General features: G+C 45.1%; 1 protein-coding gene and 1 long non-coding RNA gene across 3 annotated transcripts in view; both read left to right on the forward strand.

Annotated features, from left to right (window-relative positions):
- The window catches only part of LOC131501824 (uncharacterized), a 181,528-nt gene extending 163,182 nt beyond the window's left edge, over nt 1-18,346 (forward strand). Inside the window, exons 2-4 of one of the 2 annotated variants that reach the window (XR_009256900.1) lie at nt 16,145-16,193; nt 17,262-17,353; nt 18,218-18,346. This is a non-coding gene — a long non-coding RNA (uncharacterized LOC131501824). Of the gene's footprint in view, nt 1-16,071; nt 16,194-17,261; nt 17,354-18,217 lie in introns of those variants that run through there. The other variant, XR_009256899.1, reaches the window with a different exon arrangement.
- On the forward strand, nt 265-6,332 carry LOC131501820 (uncharacterized). Its single transcript, XM_058712213.1, is given in 3 exon segments — nt 265-1,313; nt 3,691-4,922; nt 4,925-6,332. Coding segments are annotated over 3 exon segments (2,586 nt in total). The 5' UTR covers nt 265-607; the 3' UTR covers nt 5,573-6,332.
- Nucleotides 18,347-18,623: the final 277 nt, after the last annotated feature.

Consider the following 18,623-nt stretch of genomic DNA (forward strand, 5'->3'; position numbering starts at 1 on the left):
GGCCGAGACGGCCCCAGAAAGTTGAAACCACTGTCAGAGATTCTTGTTGGCTCTTGTTTTTCTTTCGTGCGTCGGATGTTTTATTGGAATTAAGTGTTTTTTCGGCTGATCAGAATTAATTATTCCATCCTTTGTTCCTCTTTCCTCCTTCCTCAGCTGCTTGCGGCTTTCCCTCCTGCCCCTCCGCCCAGGGCCCAGCCAGGCCGCCAGGGGTCTCACCCTCGGAGGTCGCCTGTGCGAACTCCACCGCTGATTTCAGCCGCTTCAGGGCCCCCTCCGTGCCGCCCCCTTCTCTTCTCCTCTTCCTCAGAATCATAACATGGGCCAAACGCAGAGCACCCCTCTCTCCCTCCTTCTCGCCAACTTCAGGGACATAAAAGCTAGAGGGCACAACTTAAGCCTAGACATTCGCAAAAGGAAGTTGATCACCTATTGCCGCTCTGAATGGCCCACCTTTGGGGTCAATTGGCCTACAGAGGGAACCTTCTGCCTCCCTGTGGTCCTTAAAGTAAAATAAAAAATTTTCCTACCAGGGAAAGAAGGTCACTCGGATCAGATTCCCTATATTCTGGTGTGGCAAGATTTAGTAGAAAACCCACCTCCTTGGATGGCCACTTCCTTAATAGCAGAGTCATGCCGAATCCTAGCGGCTAAACCTATCAACCCTCCCAAGCCGCCAACTCCAACTGCACCCCCTGTTCTCCCCGACAACCAAGATTTACTTTCCTTTGACCCTCCCCCTTACCAGGTTCCTCCTCTTATTCCGCAAGCTGCCCCTATCCCTGCTGCGCCGGCAGAGCCTCCCGTAGCCCAGCCCATAGGAGAACCAGAGAATAGGGAGGCTCAACCCGCGCCTATGCCTAGTGGGGGCGAAGTCCAAGGGCCGGCCGGACGTACCCGTAGGCGGGCCCCACATGAGCCAGGACTCCGCCTTCCTGACTCCACCGTAGCTTTACCTTTACGGGAAATAGGGCCTCCCGATGAGACGGGGAGCCCCCGACTTCAATACTGGCCCTTCTCTACCAGTGACCTATATAACTGGAAAACCCAGAATGCCCGATTTTCTGACAACCCTAAAGATTTAATAAGTCTCTTAGACAGCGTTATGTTTACCCACCAACCCACCTGGGATGATTGTCAGCAGCTCCTCCGAATCCTGTTCACCACCGAGGAGCGAGAAAGAATTCAATTGGAAGCAAGAAAGCTGGTTCCTGGAGATGACGGCCAACCCACTGCTAACCTTGATCTCATTAATGCAGCTTTTCCCTTGACCCGACCCCCACAGGATGGCTGGGACTACAACACGGCAGAAGGTAGGGGACGGCTACGCATTTATCGCCAGACTCTAATGGCGGGTCTCCGGGCTGCTGCACGCAAGCCCACTAATTTGGCAAAAGTGTATTCAGTAATACAAGGTAAGACAGAGAGCCCTGCCACTTATTTAGAAAGATTAATGGAAACCTTCAGACAGTATACCCCCATGAACCCCGAGGCCCCCGAAAATCAAGCTGCTGTTGTAATGGCCTTTGTAAATCAGGCAGCCACTGATATTAAAAAGAAACTCCAGAAACTAGAGGGCCTGGAGGGAAAACAGATTCAGGACTTACTCCGCATTGCCCAGCGTGTCTTTAATAATAGAGAGACTCCAGAGGACAGGCAACTTAAAGCCACCGAGAAAATGACCAAAGTCCTGGCCGCTGTTGTCCAAAAGCCCCTGGATAAACAAAAGCCCCTAGATAAGGACCAATGTGCCTATTGCAAAGAAAAAGGCCATTGGGCCCGAGAATGCCCTAGAAAGAAAAAGCCACGTCATGATCAAAAACCGTGGCAGCCAAAAACCACACCCGCCCTCTTCACTCAAGAGGCAGAATAGGGGGGACGGGGTTCGGATCCCCTCCCCGAACCTAGGGTAACCCTACAAGTGGAGGGGAACCCAGTTCAATTTTTAGTTGACACAGGAGCACAACATTCGGTCTTGATCAGGCCCCATGGAAAAATTTCTAAAAAATCTTCCTGGGTCCAAGGGGCTACCGGAATAAAAAAATATCCCTGGACCACCCAGAGGACTGTGGACCTAGGAAATGGAAAGGTCACCCATTCCTTCCTAGTCATCCCCGACAGCCCATGCCCCTTATTAGGAAGAGACTTACTCACTAAAATGGAGGCCCAAATTCATTTTACGCCAGGGGGCCCCCAAGTGACTGGCCCTCACAACCAACCCATTACCACACTCTAAGATTAGAAGATGAATATCGACTCCACCAGGGGCCACCCTCACAAAGTCAAAACATAGAGCCCTGGCTCCAACAGTTTCCAGGGGCATGGGCTGAAACCGGGGGTATGGGGTTGGCTAAACATCGCCCAGCTCTATTCATAGAGCTGAAACCAGGGGCAGATCCAGTTCGGGTCCGACAATACCCGATGTCAATGGAGGCCAGAAATGGCATCACGCCACATATCCGTCGCCTCCTAGACTTAGGCATCTTGCGTCCCTGCCATTCAGCCTGGAACACCCCCCTGCTGCCTGTACGAAAACCTAACAGTGCGGACTATCGTCCTGTACAAGATCTGAGAGAAGTTAACCGCCGAGTCATGGACATACACCCAACAGTACCCAACCCCTATACCCTCCTAAGTGCCCTCAGCCCAGAAAGACAATGGTATACTGTCCTTGATTTAAAAGATGCTTTTTTCAGCCTGCCTCTGGCCCCCAAAAGTCAAGAGCTCTTCGCCTTCGAGTGGTCCGATCCTGAGAGAGGCATAAATGGGCAACTCACCTGGACCCGGCTCCCCCAAGGATTTAAAAACTCACCCACCTTGTTCGATGAGGCACTTCACGAGGATCTGGGTGAGTACCGGAATCAAAACCCCAAAGTGACTCTCTTGCAGTACGTTGACGATCTTTTAATCGCTGCTGAGACTGCCGAAGCTTGCTTGCAAGGCACCAAAAATCTCCTCCGGACACTTGGTGCCCTGGGGTACCGGGCTTCAGCAAAGAAAGCCCAAATTTGCAGATCCGAGGTAACCTACTTGGGGTATCTGTTAAGAGAAGGCCAACGATGGCTCACTGATGCACGGAAGGAAACCGTCTTCCGCATCCCCCGACCCACAACGCGAAGGCAGGTAAGAGAATTCCTGGGATTGGCCGGGTTCTGCCGCTTGTGGATACCTCGGTTCGCCGAGATAGCTAAGCCTCTTTACCTGGTCACCCGAGAACAGGCGCCCTTTGAGTGGACAGAGAAAACTGAGCAGGCTTTCCAGCAAATCAAACTCGCCCTATTGTCGGCGCCAGCCTTAGGGCTCCCCGATGTCTCCAAACCCTTTCATCTCTTCGTAGATGAAAACAAGGGGGTAGCCAAAGCAGTGCTGACGCAACTCCTTGGTCCATGCCCCAGGCCCATTGCCTATCTTTCAAAAAGACTAGACCCAGTAGCGGCTGGCTGGCCCCCTTGCCTCCGTATGATCGCTGCTACAGCTCTAATGGTAAAGGATGCTGATAAGTTAACTATGGGACAAGAGTTACATGTTACAACCCCTCATGCCATCGAGGGAGTCCTCAAACAACCTCCTGACCAATGGATAAGTAACGCCCGACTGGTTCACTACCAGGGACTATTATTAAATCCCCTCAGAATCATTTATGCTCCCCCCCCTCCCCCCGAACACTAAACCCTGCCTCCCTGTTACCAGACCCGGACTTGGATACACCCTTCCATGACTGCGCTGAGATATTGGCACAGGTTCATGGAGTTCGGGAAGATTTACAGGATCACCCGCTACCAGACGCTGAGGTTACCTGGTTCACTGACGGCAGCAGCTTTGTACATCAGGGTCAAAGGTACGCGGGGGCAGCAGTCACAACTGAAACTGAGACTGTTTGGGCAGAGCCTTTGCCAGCTGGCACCTCTGCCCAACGAGCTGAACTTGTGGCCTTAACCAAGGCACTGACTTTAGGAAAAGACAAGAAACTAAACGTGTATACCGATAGCAGATATGCTTTTGCTACGGCCCACATACATGGAGCTATATACAGAGAGAGGGGGCTGTTAACTGCAGAGGGGAAAACTATCAAAAACAAAGAAGAAATATTGGCTCTTTTAAAGGCACTCTGGCTGCCTAAACGACTAGCCATCATACATTGCCCAGGCCACCAAAAACCGGTCACACCGGTGGCCAGAGGAAATAGTTTGGCTGACCAGGTGGCCCGAGAGGCGGCTTTACAGGTGGACTATGCTTTAATGACCACCCTACCAGACCCCGGTTCAGCTAGCTTACCAGAAAATCCCGCCTACACTAAAGAAGACCTAAACTGGATCCAAAAATTACCTTTAACTCAGTGCCTTAACGGATGGTGGAGAGCAGCAGACTGTAGCATAATCCTCCCAGAAGAAATGGGAAATAAAGTCTTATCCAAGATGCACCGAGCCACTCATATGGGCACAAGAAAAATGCAAGACTTAATAAGACATGCTAGGATCACTATTAAAGACTCCAGGACAAAAATTGAGCAGATAGTCACTAGCTGTAAAGCTTGTCAATTAACTAACGCCACCAACCACGGGAAAAACCCTGGCTCCAGAACCCGCGGAACCAGGCCGGGAGCCTATTGGGAAGTAGACTTCACCGAGGTAAAGCCTGGAAAATATGGATATACATATTTGTTAGTGTTTATAGATACCTTTTCAGGATGGACAGAGGCCTTCCCCACCAAGCATGAGACTGCGCAGGTAGTAGCAAAGAAAATGTTAGAAGACATCATACCCAGGTACGGATTTCCTACCCTAATAGGATCAGACAACGGACCAGCATTCATTTCAAAGGTAATACAAGGGATAGCGCAGTTTATTGGGGCTGATTGGAAACTACATTGTGCATATAGACCCCAAAGCTCAGGACAGGTAGAAAGAATGAATAGAACTCTAAAAAAGAGACCTTAACTAAATTGACCATAGAGACTGGCGCTAATTGGGTAGTCTTACTCCCCTACGCTCTGTTCAGGGTGCGGAACTCCCCTTACAAACTGGGATTAACCCCCTTTGAAATCATGTATGGAGTGCCCCCCCCTATAATTCCCAACCTACAGTCTAATGTGTTAACTGAATTTGATGATCATAAACTTCTTATTTCCCTGAGGGAACTCCAGCACACCCACCAGGAAGTTTGGCCCCGATTGAGAGCCATTTATGAAAACGGGCCCCCTCCTGAGCCGCATCACTACCGACCCGGAGATTGGGTATACGTGCGGAGACACAAGCAAGAGACCCTCCAACCACGGTGGAGGGGACCCTACATTGTGATCCTAACCACACCCACTGCTCTCAAAGTCGACGGGATTGCTACCTGGATCCATTACACCCACGCCCGACCAGCTGATCCCTTTGCGGTTCGAGAAGACTTCGTGCCGGAAGCCAACACCGCCTGGACGGTTGACCAGAGTAAGACCCATCCTTTAAAATTGACTCTGCGTCGAAAACCTGACCCCGAAAACCAGCTGAAACCAAAGCCTGGGTGTCCCATACCAAGACTGTTGCAGCAGCTCCGGACCCACAATGATCGGAGGAACACTCACTAGCGTGCTCCTGCTCACCTCCTACGGACTGATAAGTATTATGGGCAACCCCCACATACCCTATACTTTAACTTGGAAGGTTTCTAATTTAGAAACCCAGGAAGTCTATAATACTACCCTGCTCTCCGCTTTACTTGGGCCTCTGGCCATTCTACTTCTCGCTCTCACATTAGGCCTCTGCATCATAAACAAAATTATTAATTTTGTCCAAGACAGGTTCAATGCTGTACAATTAATGGTCTTACGAACTCAGTACCAACCGCTCGAGACATTACAAATAGAAAACTAAAGATCCAAGATTGGTTCTTTAGGCACAAGGAAAAGGGGGGAATGAAAGGAACAGCTTTGAATCCAAATGACAGCCCTGCCTTAGTTTAAAGCTAGGTTCTCTTTTCTGCTTATTATGGATCTTTGATAAGAAATACAATTGCTGAGAAGTCTGTTTTGCTTGCTGTTTGCTATGAGCATTGTGAGACCTTTCCTGATTGTAACCCGCTGTGTAGTAGAATGGGCTGTAAAACTTCCTAAATGTAGTCTGATATGTAATGAAATGAGTGATTGTATACAAACTAACCGGCATTTCTCGCTTCTGTAAACCTGCTTGCTTAGCACATTCCTCACCTACCCCCTTCCCCCTTTCTTCCTCCCGCCACAAGTAAAAACCTCCCCTGTGCTATTTGTCTCTGTCTATAAAAACGCTATACCAACCCTAATCGTGGCCTCTTGCGTCACCGGCGACGAGTGCGCAGAGGACCAGGTTCGAACCTGCAGTAAACGACCCTTGCCGCTTGGCTTTGACTTACGACTCTGGTGGTCTTTTGTGGGAGGTTTTGGAACTTCAGGCATTACAGAGAAAGTTGTTTTTTGAACAAATGACTGTACAACAATTGGATATCCATAAGGCAAAAAAAAGCTGTGACTTATACTTTACACTATGTTTATATCTATATCTATACTAATCTATCAATATAGATATAGATAGATATAGAAAATCTTACTAATTTGTGCTACTGGTAATATGACATCAGTGAAAAGTTCCTATTGTTTAAATCACCTAATTCAATGATTTTATTTCTTAAAACCAGGTTACGGGATTTTTTTCTTTCCTTTTTGGACAAGATACGAAGTGTTTTATGCCATGAATAACCCTGCCTTCACAAAATATATTTTCAATGAACTAAAAAGTAAAAAGACCAACTCCTTTACCAAGTCATTTCTTGTGGCACATTACTTTGGCAATGGTAATTAACAGTTAAATCCCCTATTGAGGCCCTTATCACTTGATTTTCCATCCCTTATGGATCCACCCCCTGCCTTTACACATGGAATTATCCACAGATTGACATTTTGAATAAAGATGTAAAATATGTAAAAGCATTAATAACGTTAAACAAATAAAAGTGAAACTAGGCAGAAGAAAGGTTTCAATTGCTTCCCTATCTGTTTGTAATAAATCTCACAAGTTCTATTTTGTCCGAATTAAGACATCATGGGTAAAATTCTCAATTCCACTCCAAGCACAGTTTCTTAAGTCCAACCGCTTCCCTTCTCTGGCTCTAACACTCCTGAATTACAACACTTACTGTCAGATGCCAAATATCCAGAGACATTCCCTACTTCCTTGCGCTTACAGAATTATTTATAATACCCAATCCCAGGAAACCCATGAAATTTAGCTAACCCCACTCTGCTTGCCATATATAAGCTGCTTTCTACAGTTCCAGCTTGAAGTTACCCTTTTCCTGGGTTCAATGCCCTGTGTGGCCCTGTGTGGCCCTGTGTGGCCCTGTGTGGCAACCTGTTTTCTTTTGGAGCTTTAAATAATAAAAAGTTCTTTCATCTCTAGGTATCATTGTGTTGTGCCCTGCCATCATCGGAGCCTAACAAATACTGAAACATGTTGGAATATTGTTATTATTATAAAAATAATTTAAAATAAAATCTGTAGAAAAGAAAACAAGAATTAAACTTGCTTTTAAAGACTAAAATGAAACAGACATCTTTAAAATTGATCCCTGGTTATAGATAAGTTCTCCATAATCTGGTCCCTGGCACAACTCTGCTAAGTCAAATGTTGGGGTAAAAAAAAACTCTTGACAATTTATTCTGCAATTTCAAGCGGCTCTCCAAGGAAAAGGTTGTAGAAGCTGACAAGGCTGCCACAGCATGGATTTTTCCACTCTTGCTCTGTGGGGGCTAATGAGCCCTAGCAGTAAAGGCGTATTTGCACACATTAGCCTCCTGGGCTTTGTCTTCCCAACAACAGTGATCCACAATACTCTTACCCCAGGTGATAACACACTCTTCAGTCCTTCTTCCTCCAGGAAGCCTGGGCTTCAGGTATGGGCACACACACACCATGGCTTCCTCATTCCCACCATCTTAGAAGACTCCAACAGAGCTCTAAGCTTCACAGTCCTCACCAGTTTCTCAATTCTTCTACAGAAGAAAGCCAGTTTTGGAGTAGACAGATAAGGGGCTCCTTTTTTGGCAAGAAATTGCCCCTATTTTGACCTTCGGTGAGGAAAAGGATGGGGAAGCTAAGGCGGCCTTTCCCTCCAAACTTGTGGTGTTACAGCAAATACTTGGCACCCAGGAAGAGACAAGCCACACACACTCAGGGAATCAGAAAAGACTGTTTATTGTGCACCGGTGCTGGCCCAGCAGAGTCACCTCCAAAGGCTGGGCCCCAAACCGTGACATCGGCCTCCTTTTATGGCTGGGATGGTAAGGGGTTGAGAGACAAAAGATAAAGGGGAGGGGGCCCTTATCAATGGTGCTACATGGGTAGTTAGTGGAGGCAGGAGGCAAACAAGATTACAGAAGCCAAAAGTATGCAAGGGGATTATCCAGCCTCAGGCATTTGGCTGGCCCCTTTTATCTTGTTTTTACTAGCTTTTCTTCTCAGTGGGGGACATAGACTTAGGTTTTATGCTCTTGCCTTCCCTCACCTGAGGGCCCCTGGTCCAAGCTGACTCACCAGACTCCTCCTCTGTGTCTCCATGGGCAAAGCCTTCCAGCTCTAGGCCACCATGGAGGCTCCTTGACAGAGGACTCCAATATTCTGCTGTTGGTCTTTAGCTCTCCCTTGGCATACAGTTAAGCTCTCATCTGCAAGGTGTCACCAATGACACCTACAAATACATTCTCCTGATCATTTCACTTGGAAGGCAATGCAGCCACAGTTGCTTCTCCGAGTTTCTCTATGTCAGTTCTCCTTTTGCAATAGTATTAGATAACTATGCATCCCATGCTGGCATATTCAACAACAAAACTGAACAGATCTAAAAGGGGTGAAGCCAAGATCATTGGCTTAGTGTAAACACTGGGTAACCAACAGCAGCAGCACAGCACACATCATATGGGAGTGGGGTGGAAGGAGGGTGGAAGAGAAAATAGTCCAAAGAATCAGAAAGGAGCAACACAGGCGAGCAAGAACAGAGGTTGGACAATAGAACCTAAACAAAACAAAATTACTATAGGTCTATAACTATATGCCATGCAACATGGAGAAAATCTTTGGTTGCTAGTAAAATGCTCTCACTGGGACTTTGGTGAATTATTTCAATATTGTATAAAGCCAGCTGCTTTTGGATAAAAAGGTGTATGGTAAAACCAGATCACCAATTCCATGTGGTCTATAAAACAATTTTCTTGCTTGGAACTAATACGAGCAAGATACTGATACTATTACATTGTATAAAACATTCAGTAAGATCACAGATGATGGTGTGTTGAGGAGGATGACAGGCAGTGAAAGAAAAACCAAGTACAGAATAAATATTTGTACCAGACAGGATATATTCCAATCTCTATGATGATGTAAGGAGTCCAATATACTCAGCTGACTGACCTACTCTATAGAATTTAGAAGTTCCTTTAAAGACACTCATACTGATAACATTCTCCTGATCTAAATTTATATTTTCCCTCCTTGGTAGACTCTTCAGAATCCTTTCCCAAGTATATTACCCGAAGGATGAGATACAAATAAGTGAGTAACTCTAGTTCTTTTTTTCATATAACACTCTACTACAGGATATAACCTCATAACCATACTTCCTCGGAGTGGGATCCACTATAGTTTTATGTTTGGAAAAAGTAGGAAATATCAGGACATGGGGAGAACTAAGATTTCCTTGCAAGGTGACCCATCAGCATCCTCAAGCAAGGCAAAAATAACCTCATCACACAAGGGAAGAGGGACTGTTCAGTCTGCCAAGGAAGGTTCATTTGGGTTTGGGGTTGGAAGGGCTTCAATCATCTAAGGCCTCCAATAATACAGCCCTGATAATGAAATGAGACATTGACTCACAAACCTGGTTTAAATAAGAACTTCAACAAAGTCATAGGTTGTTTTTGCTTTGTTTTGTTTTGTTTTGTTTTGTTTTGTTTTGTTTTACCTCCAAGCAGGTAAATGTGAGAGTCAATGTTCCTCTTAAGATTGAAGGAGAGGGGCACCTGGGTGGCTCAGTCAGTTAGGCGTCCAACTTCGGGGCTCAGGTCATGATCTCACATTGTGTGGGTTCAAGCCCCACATAAGGCTCTGTGCTGACAGTGCAGAGCCTGGAGCCTGCTTTGGATTCTGGGTCTCCCTCTCTCTCTGCCCCTCCCATGCTCACACTCTGTCTCTCTCTCTCGCTCTCTCGCTCTCTCCCTCTCAAAAAATAAACATTAAAGGGGCGCCTGGGTGGCTCAGTTGGTTAAGCGGCTGACTTCGGCTCAGGTCACGATCTCACAGTTCATGAGTTCGAGCCCCGCGTCAGGCTCTGTGCTGACAGCTCAGAGCCTGGAGCCTGTTTCAGATTCTGTGTCTCCCTCTCTCTGACCCTCCCCCGTTCATGCTCTGTCTCTCTCTGTCTCAAAAACAAATAAACGTGAAACAAAAATTTTTTTTTTTTTCAACGTTTTTTTTTTTTTTTTTTTTTTTTAATTTTTGGGACAGAGAGAGACAAAGCATGAACGGGGCAGGGGCAGAGAGAGAGGGAGACACAGAATCGGAAACAGGCTCCAGGCTCCGAGCCATCAGCCCAGAGCCTGACGCGGGGCTCGAACTCACGGACCGCGAGATCGTGACCTGGCTGAAGTCGGACGCTTAACCGACTGCGCCACCCAGGCGCCCCGAAACAAAAATTTTTTTAAAAAATAAATAAACATTAGAAACAAATCTTAAAAAAAGATTGGGGAAAACTCAAAAGCATGCACCTTAAAGAAAAGAGCTATTTATTTAAACGGTACTGACAGGGGAAGAAATATTATGAAGGACAGCCAATCACAATTACAGATCTTTTTTGAGTAGAAGGTAAATTTCTCTTGTCCTGACCACCATCTCTGAAGTCCAGGTGTCTTTCAGAATCCTTCATTTGAAATTGCCAGTACAGGGCTGCCTGGGAGGCTCAGTTGGTTAAGCATCTGACTTCGGCTCAGGTCATGATCTTGCAGTTCAAGCCCCATGTTGGGCTCTGTGCTGACAGCTCAGAGCCTGGAGCATGCTTTGGATTCTGTGTCTCCCTCTCTCTCTGGCCCTCCCCTGCTCTCTCTCTCTCTCTCTCTCTCTCTCTCTCTTTCTCTCTCTCTCTCTCTGTCTCTCAAAAATAAATAAACATTAAAAAGTTTAAAATTCCCAGTACATGGACAATTTATGAATCACACTAGTTTCTGTTTTTCTGCAGCTATTTTCTACCCTCACCATAATGAGATTTCTCCTACTAAGAGTTAGGAAGTTTTCAAAGCCAAGTATTGAGACAGAATTGGTTATCAACACAAAAAACAGCCAATCTTGAGAAGGTTTAAAGTTATGTGATGGAAAGGAAAATAGTAGAATAGGATTATAAGCAAATGTAATATTTGCAATGAAACTTTGTCTACAGCCATATGCCAATTCACTGTTTACCTTAACATCGACATAAAAGAAATCTGGTGAGGCTGTGAATGCAACTCATCATTGTAAGTAAGAAACCTACAGGGCCAAACTTGCAACCTGTTGTTCAACTACCTCAACCCTCTAGCTGAAATACGGATCTTGAGCTGATAGCTTAAAGATTTACAATGGTTATTTTTCATTAAACTGTTTATACTTCAGTCCTTCAAATTTTCAGACCCTTCCTACTACTGTTCTCCGGCAGCAACAACTTAGTCCCTCTTTCCCTGCCTTGAAATAGAAACTTTCTGTCATGAGTCAGGTATATTAGATGATTATTTGTATTTGTTTTTATTTTTATTTCCTAATATTTATTTATTTTTGAAGAAGAGAGAGAGATAGAGTGTGAGCAGGGGAGGGGCAGAGAGAGAGATGGAGACCCACAATCCAAAAGCAGGCTCCAGGCTCTGAGCTGTCAGCACAGAGCCTCATGCAGGGCTCGAACCCATGTACCGTGAGATCATGACCTGAGCTGAAGTCAGACACTTAGCCAACTGAGCTACCCAGGTGCCCCGAGATGATTATTTAATGAACTATGTAAACACTGCCGCCTCCCCCCCCCCCCCCCCCCGTCCTGCCGGGGCTGAAAAATTATCATCCCTAAATACTAACTGGATTGTTGGATTGTTATTGCTTTCAATCCCAATTAGGCCAGATAATCAAGCCCAGATTTCCCACCACACACCACCATGTCTGTAAATGACAGGTACCTACTTTTCACACATTGTACTAAAGTCTCAAACAGTTTAGGCCCTTGGTTGCAGCCAAGGTTAGCTTTGCAAAAAACAAATTTATCAGAGGAAAAATTGAGTAGTTCACAGAATCCACAGAAAATTTAGAGAACCAGAGTCAGAAAATGGGTAGGAACCAAGGGAAGTCAGTCAGTCAGAACTCCATCTGGAATCACACCACAGAGACAGTCTTGGGTGGGTGCTGGTACTCAACACTGAACAACATAAATGGCATTGTCACTGGATTCCTAAAGAAGCACATGATAGCATGATAAAGGGAAAAGGAAAAAAGACAATGGATCAAGGCAGCATCAGATAAGTGCAGAAGCACACCCATGAACACACATTGCTGCTGTAGAAAAAGACAATAGAAAATTGGGCATTGACAGAGATAATGATCAAAACCCCTTACCACTCATCAGATTTTCTTCTTATAACCTCAGGATTCCACGAGTTTGCTTAGGGTCAAGCAGCTAATGTAAAGCTGAACCAAAGTAAACTACACTGACAATTTCCAGCATTGTATAGAAAGCTACTGACGACAATGAACTTACTCTGAGCAGGTCCCAACCCATCTTCTTCATGTATTTTGAAGAGATGGCCTCCGGGCATTGGTCTAATACCTTCTAAACTAGTGACCTTCAAACTTTTCTATTGCAATGCATGAAAAATATGCATTTTTAAATATAATTCAGTAGGCACTAAAATGTATGTGTGTGGGGCACCTGGAAGACTCAGTCGGTCAAGCATCTGACTTCGGCTCAGGTCATGATCTCACCATTCCTGAGTTTGGGTCCCGCGTCAGGCTCTGTGCTGACAACCCAGAGCCTGGAGCCTGTTTCAGATTCTGTGTCTCCCTCCTTCTCTCTCTCTCTCTCTGCCCCTCCCCTGCTTGCTCTCTGTCGCTCTCAATCTGAAAAATAAATATATAAAAAATACATACATACATCATACATACATACATACATAAAGTGTGTGTGTGTGTGTGTGTGTGTGTGTGTGTGTGTGTGTGTGGTCTATGGGTACATTCTATATGCAGGACACTGATATTTTCTGTTTTATTTTATCACATTTCTTTAAAATGCTGCTTGTGGCTGGCCCACAACATTAATCTCATGACCCACTATGGATTACAAACCACCATATGGAAACCATTAGTCTTTTTACAGAAAATTCCCAATGACTACTACATGCTGTTATAGAAGTACGTGCAAATACATGTGAGAACCCCCATTTTGTCCTCATCCTTGGGAATTCAGTGTTTTCAGACACAAAGGACATCTTTGATATGAGCCACGGGGCTACAAAAATGTGTAGTTGCTGATGAAATATAAGTTCCACTAGCAAAGTTTCCCATTAAATTTCAGAAATGGGGTTTAAGGAGTGCACGCCTCATGTTGAGCACTGGGTGATGTGTGAAATTGTTGAATCACGATATTGTACACCTGAAACTAATATAACACTGTATATTAACTAATTGGAATTAAAATGAAAAATTCAGATAACATCGTCTGTTTTGTATACTGCAACTGTCGTTTGGTACAGATGGGAGGCAACTCACAAGAAAAGAGTACATATGATTTCTTGGATGGTTGGTATCCTGTGCAGAGCTGTGCTTGGGCTAGGGTACAGCTGAATGCCATACTTTGTGGGGTTTAGCCAAGGGGCCCCATTTCCCTACTGTGTTCCCATTTCATGAGGGAAGTGTGAGGTTTGCATTACACATGGTGGAGAATAAATACTGTGACATTAAGCATCACGCAGGTTAAGCTTAGATGTCAGCACTTCAGGGGCCTCTGGGAAATGCCACTCCCAGAGTCTGTGAACATTGAGCTTCAGTCCTGTAGGGATTTAAGCTTGTTCTCAGATTCTCTTGGTTGGATGAAAGGAAGCCTCCGGTCTTATGGGAAGTTGCCGCCCTTCTCTAGAAAGAGGGGCTGCTGTCAGTTCCAGCTGTGGCTCCTTGTTCAGCAGCCACAGACAGTTCCTGAGTCACCTAAGAGGACATTTTTCTTCTCTCTACAATGTCTTTTATACTTTCTGCTGTGTCCAGTATTTCACAAAAGCTACCTTACAACTTACCTCCATCCAAGTCCAAATATGGGCTTATAAATCCATTCAGTTGACCACGGCTTAAATTCCACAGGAGCAAACAGGAAGTTAAATATTGGCATCAGGTTGGAGCCTACGCCTTGAAGTTGGAGGGGAGCAATTTAGAAATCAACAAAACTCAGGTTCTCATGACCCATAGCCACCCAGGCATTGGATGACATTAATTTTGTCGTCTGCTAATTAGGCGTTAGAATGAGAAGTCACTGTCTCTCACTCTTTTTAAATCACTTCCTGAGGCCGCTGCAATAGGAATAAGGATTAGGAGAGTAAGAAAGTAAAATTTGGTAATGATAGTGCCTGCTGAGAAAAAAAATTACACATATATGCATATATATTAAAGAATGGGGATTATGACTGCTCTCACTTAAAAAAGAACCACAACTGTTTTAAACTGCTTCACACACATGCGCGCGGGCATGCAAACACACACACACACACACACACACACACACACACACACACACATACACACCCCTTTCCCAATTCAAGGTATTTCTTTAAGTTAAGCCCAGTTGGATGGAATATATGAGTCACCTTAAAAATACATTCTAATTTAGTTACAAAAAGCTATTTGCTGGTCAATGTCCTCTTCCTCTCCTTCCTTTCCATAGACTACCTGAAACATTCAACTGACATGTTATATGGAAGCAAATAAGAAAGGAAATCATGCACACAACCTACTATGTATATAACGAGAGTTTATTATTCTATGGGCTTTATCAACATAACTTTGCTATCAAAATCATCTCTTGCCTAGGAAGACAAAAGTTGAAAATAACATTACTGTCCCTTCCAGGAACTAACTGAAAGATCCATCAACTCTTCAGTAAAAAGTGCCAAATGACATTTTTCAACCATAAGGAATTTGAAACTTTCGACTTAATATTCTTGCCTTGCTGTGTCCACCAAACCTACACCATTTTAGCCCTATTTTTACTCAGTCTTCATCACAACCTCCCCCAACGTTGAAAGAATTGTTCTACTCCGACTTCACAATTTGAATACATATCTCTCCTGTCCGGCCACCTCAAAGACTCTGCTAAGACCCTGTCCAGGTAGTGTTTTCCCTGACAGAGTTATCCAGTAAAGTCAGCTTTATTATCAAGTTGTTTGATTTTTGGAAAGCACAGTACATGACAAGCATAGTCACCATTACTGAACGTAACGAACCAGTGGACTGAGCTTAAACCCCAGGACCAATATGGATAGAAACTTCTGAAATGTGCACTGATTGAAGGACCACAGGTACTTAGAGAAATCAGTTACCAAACCACAGGTTTAAATGTGCAGTAACACAAGCAAAAAAGGTAAAGAAAACAGTTGTTAATGTATTTATTATACAGAGGAGAGCAAATTCACTCAAGTATGACAGCAAACCCAGAAGCATGGAAGGGAATGATTGATCAAAGCATGTATAAAAAATAGTATTAAAGTACTTAGTATCTATTTTTGTTACAGATATCTTTCTGAGAAACATTCAGCACTAACGGTGACTTGTAACTGTCTGTCCCCAAAGTATCTGGTTGCAAAAGAGAGCTCGGGCAGGAGGAAAAAGGCCACTCTTCAAGCACCATGTCGGGAACTCTGCGGACACTGCCTTCCCACGCCTTGGCTGCAGGCGTGGGAAGAAGTCCACGAACATTGCATACACCCACGTCAGTACGCATACACCCAGTCAGTACGCACATATCCACGTCAGTACGCACACACGTTGCACCAGGCCTTTCCTGCGCATGCCCATTGTTAAGAAAGACCGTTGCTGAGCACGCGCCCTGCTGCCCACGCGTCCTGTGAGCAGAGCTGAGGAAGAAGCGGTGGTGTGGGCGGTGTCGTGATCTTTCTGGCTGCCTGCCCTCAACCGGTAGGTCCACAAATCAGTCCTTCCAGGACTTTAAGTGTGAGTGACTGTGAGGAGAGTGCCAGTGGGCCTCGGGCGGGTCGGGACGGTAGATCTGTGGCCTCGGAGGAGGAAGTTGCTAGGAGTTAGCGTTCTTCTCCTCACAGGCGTCGCGGCCGCCATGGCCCTCGTCCTCGTGGCGGTGGCACGGGGACAAGTGAGGACAGCTGGCGGCCGAGGACGGGGGAGGTGAAGACAGGGTGGGTCTTGGGGGCGTTCTTTGAGGTATCTGAGTCCTGCAAGCACCTGGAACTGCCGGCGGAGCACTGAAGCCAGAGTCCTCAGTGGGACCCTGGGTGGGAGGCGGGCCAGGCGGTACAGAACAGGTCTGGAACGGGTGCCTGTGGGCGGGGGTGGGGAGCGGTCAGTAGGTTAAGTGGCTGACGCTGGATCTCAGGTCAGGTCTAGATCTCAGGGTGGTGAGTTCGAGCCCCACCTGGGCTCCAGGATGGCCGTGAAGTCTACTTAAAACAAAAAACAAAAAACGGTGTGTGGGGCTGGAAACGGGGAACGGTGTGGGGTTGGAGCTGCGTCCCGGAGATTTGTATCGCACTGTGCAGGGTGTCAAGGGAGGAGCCGGCTCACTGGTCAGTATCGAAACTAGACACCTTGAGCCCTGGTGGTGGGAAGACAGCCATAGGCAGTACGCAAACGATTAAGACTTCTCTGTGTTCCAAGGAAACCTTATTTAAGAGGCAAAATGGGCCCAGTAACTGGGAATGTGGAAACAGTAGCGACTCAGGTTTAAATATCCAGCATTGTTTTCTCACATGCCTTTATGATGGGGAATCTAGCTGTGAAACTAAGCCTCGCGTTTTCTCCTGTCCTTAAGGTGATTTGACTGCCAGTTTGGCCGATGTGAATGATCTTGCAGCCCGTTTATTTGGTGTGACCACAGCATGTACACTATCCTTACGCAAGGTTGATTTTGAAAGTATTTTCAAAGTAAAAAAAAATTAAAATGTTACGCCTTGGAGGTGGTGTACCTAGCCTTTAGAATACATTTTCCAAATACTGATATTCTACTTTCAGGGTGAAAAATGAGTGGGCGTGTGAGAACAAGGTCTAAATCTAAACAAAGAAAGGATGATGGCAAGGCTAACCAGCCAGCTGCACCTGTGGCTGTGAGTACTTCAGCAATTGATGTTCTATACCATCAGTTTATTTCTCTGAAAATTTTGTTGACCTACCAACGTACAGATACAGTGATAAAAGTTTCTTTGCTGGGAAGGGGCAGGAAACATTGAACCAGAAGGATTCCATACTTGTGTTCCCTGGGTAAATATACCCTATGACTCCTTTGTCATGCTTACTAACAACAAGTTGTACGTATCCATCCCAGCATAGTTTAAAATAGCCTCCAGAGTGCTTGTGGGTACCTCTTCCGGGTAGCCACTCTGTGGGAAGAGTAACTCTTTTTTAATTTAAATTTTACTTAGCGTACAGTGCAATATTGGCTTCAGGAGTAGACTTCAGTGATTCATCACTTACGTACAACACCCAGCGCTCATCACAAGTGCCCTCCTTATCACCTGTCACCCATCTGTGCCATCCTCCACCCCCACCTACCTCCATCAAGCCTCACTTTGTTCTCTATCCTTAAGAGTCTCTTGTGATTTGTTTCCCCCTCTCCTTTATTGTTACTTCCCTCCCCATATGTTCCTCTGTTTTATTATTAAATTCCACATATGAGTGAAATCATAGGGTACTTGTTTTTCTCTGATTGACTTCTTTCACTTAGCATAATACATTCTAGCCCCATCCACATTGTTGCAAATGGCAAGATTTTAATACCTTTTGATGACTAATATTCCATTATATGTATGTGTATATAAATGGCCATATAACTTTTAGGAATACAATATAGAATTATATTTTATAAGTGTTTTTATACTTATTTATTATTTGATATAAAATGCGTAACATAGGTTTATATTATTGGCATGCATTAATGCAACTTTTTGTTCACACACACACGCACACCCTAGGCCCAGCAGCCCAGTGATGAGCAGCCTCAACAAAGGGAGGCACCCACTGAGTGTCAGGATATTATGCCGGAGCGAGAGAAAGCAGTTGAAGAAGCACCTCTGGATGAAGGTGAAGGGAAAGGGAAAAAGAATGCTTATGGGGGCACAGGGTATATTTTTGCATCACGCATTATGACGTAACAGGACAAAACAAAACCTTAGAAGAGAATCTCAGCCATTTCCTGAAAATTGTTTCAAAATGTGAATAGAGTATAGTTTACAGCTGTATTCACTCTAACGAATTTCCCCTTTTTCTTCAAGATTTAATCTGCTTGAACATGCAGTCTGTTCTAAATCAGAGGAAACTGTTTACTACAAAAGTATACATTTTTTCACTAGTTGAATGTGTTCTTCTTAGAACATTTTT

The sequence above is a fragment of the Neofelis nebulosa genome, chromosome X (genome assembly GCF_028018385.1).
Source record: "Neofelis nebulosa isolate mNeoNeb1 chromosome X, mNeoNeb1.pri, whole genome shotgun sequence".
Classification (NCBI taxonomy): Eukaryota; Metazoa; Chordata; class Mammalia; order Carnivora; family Felidae; genus Neofelis; species Neofelis nebulosa.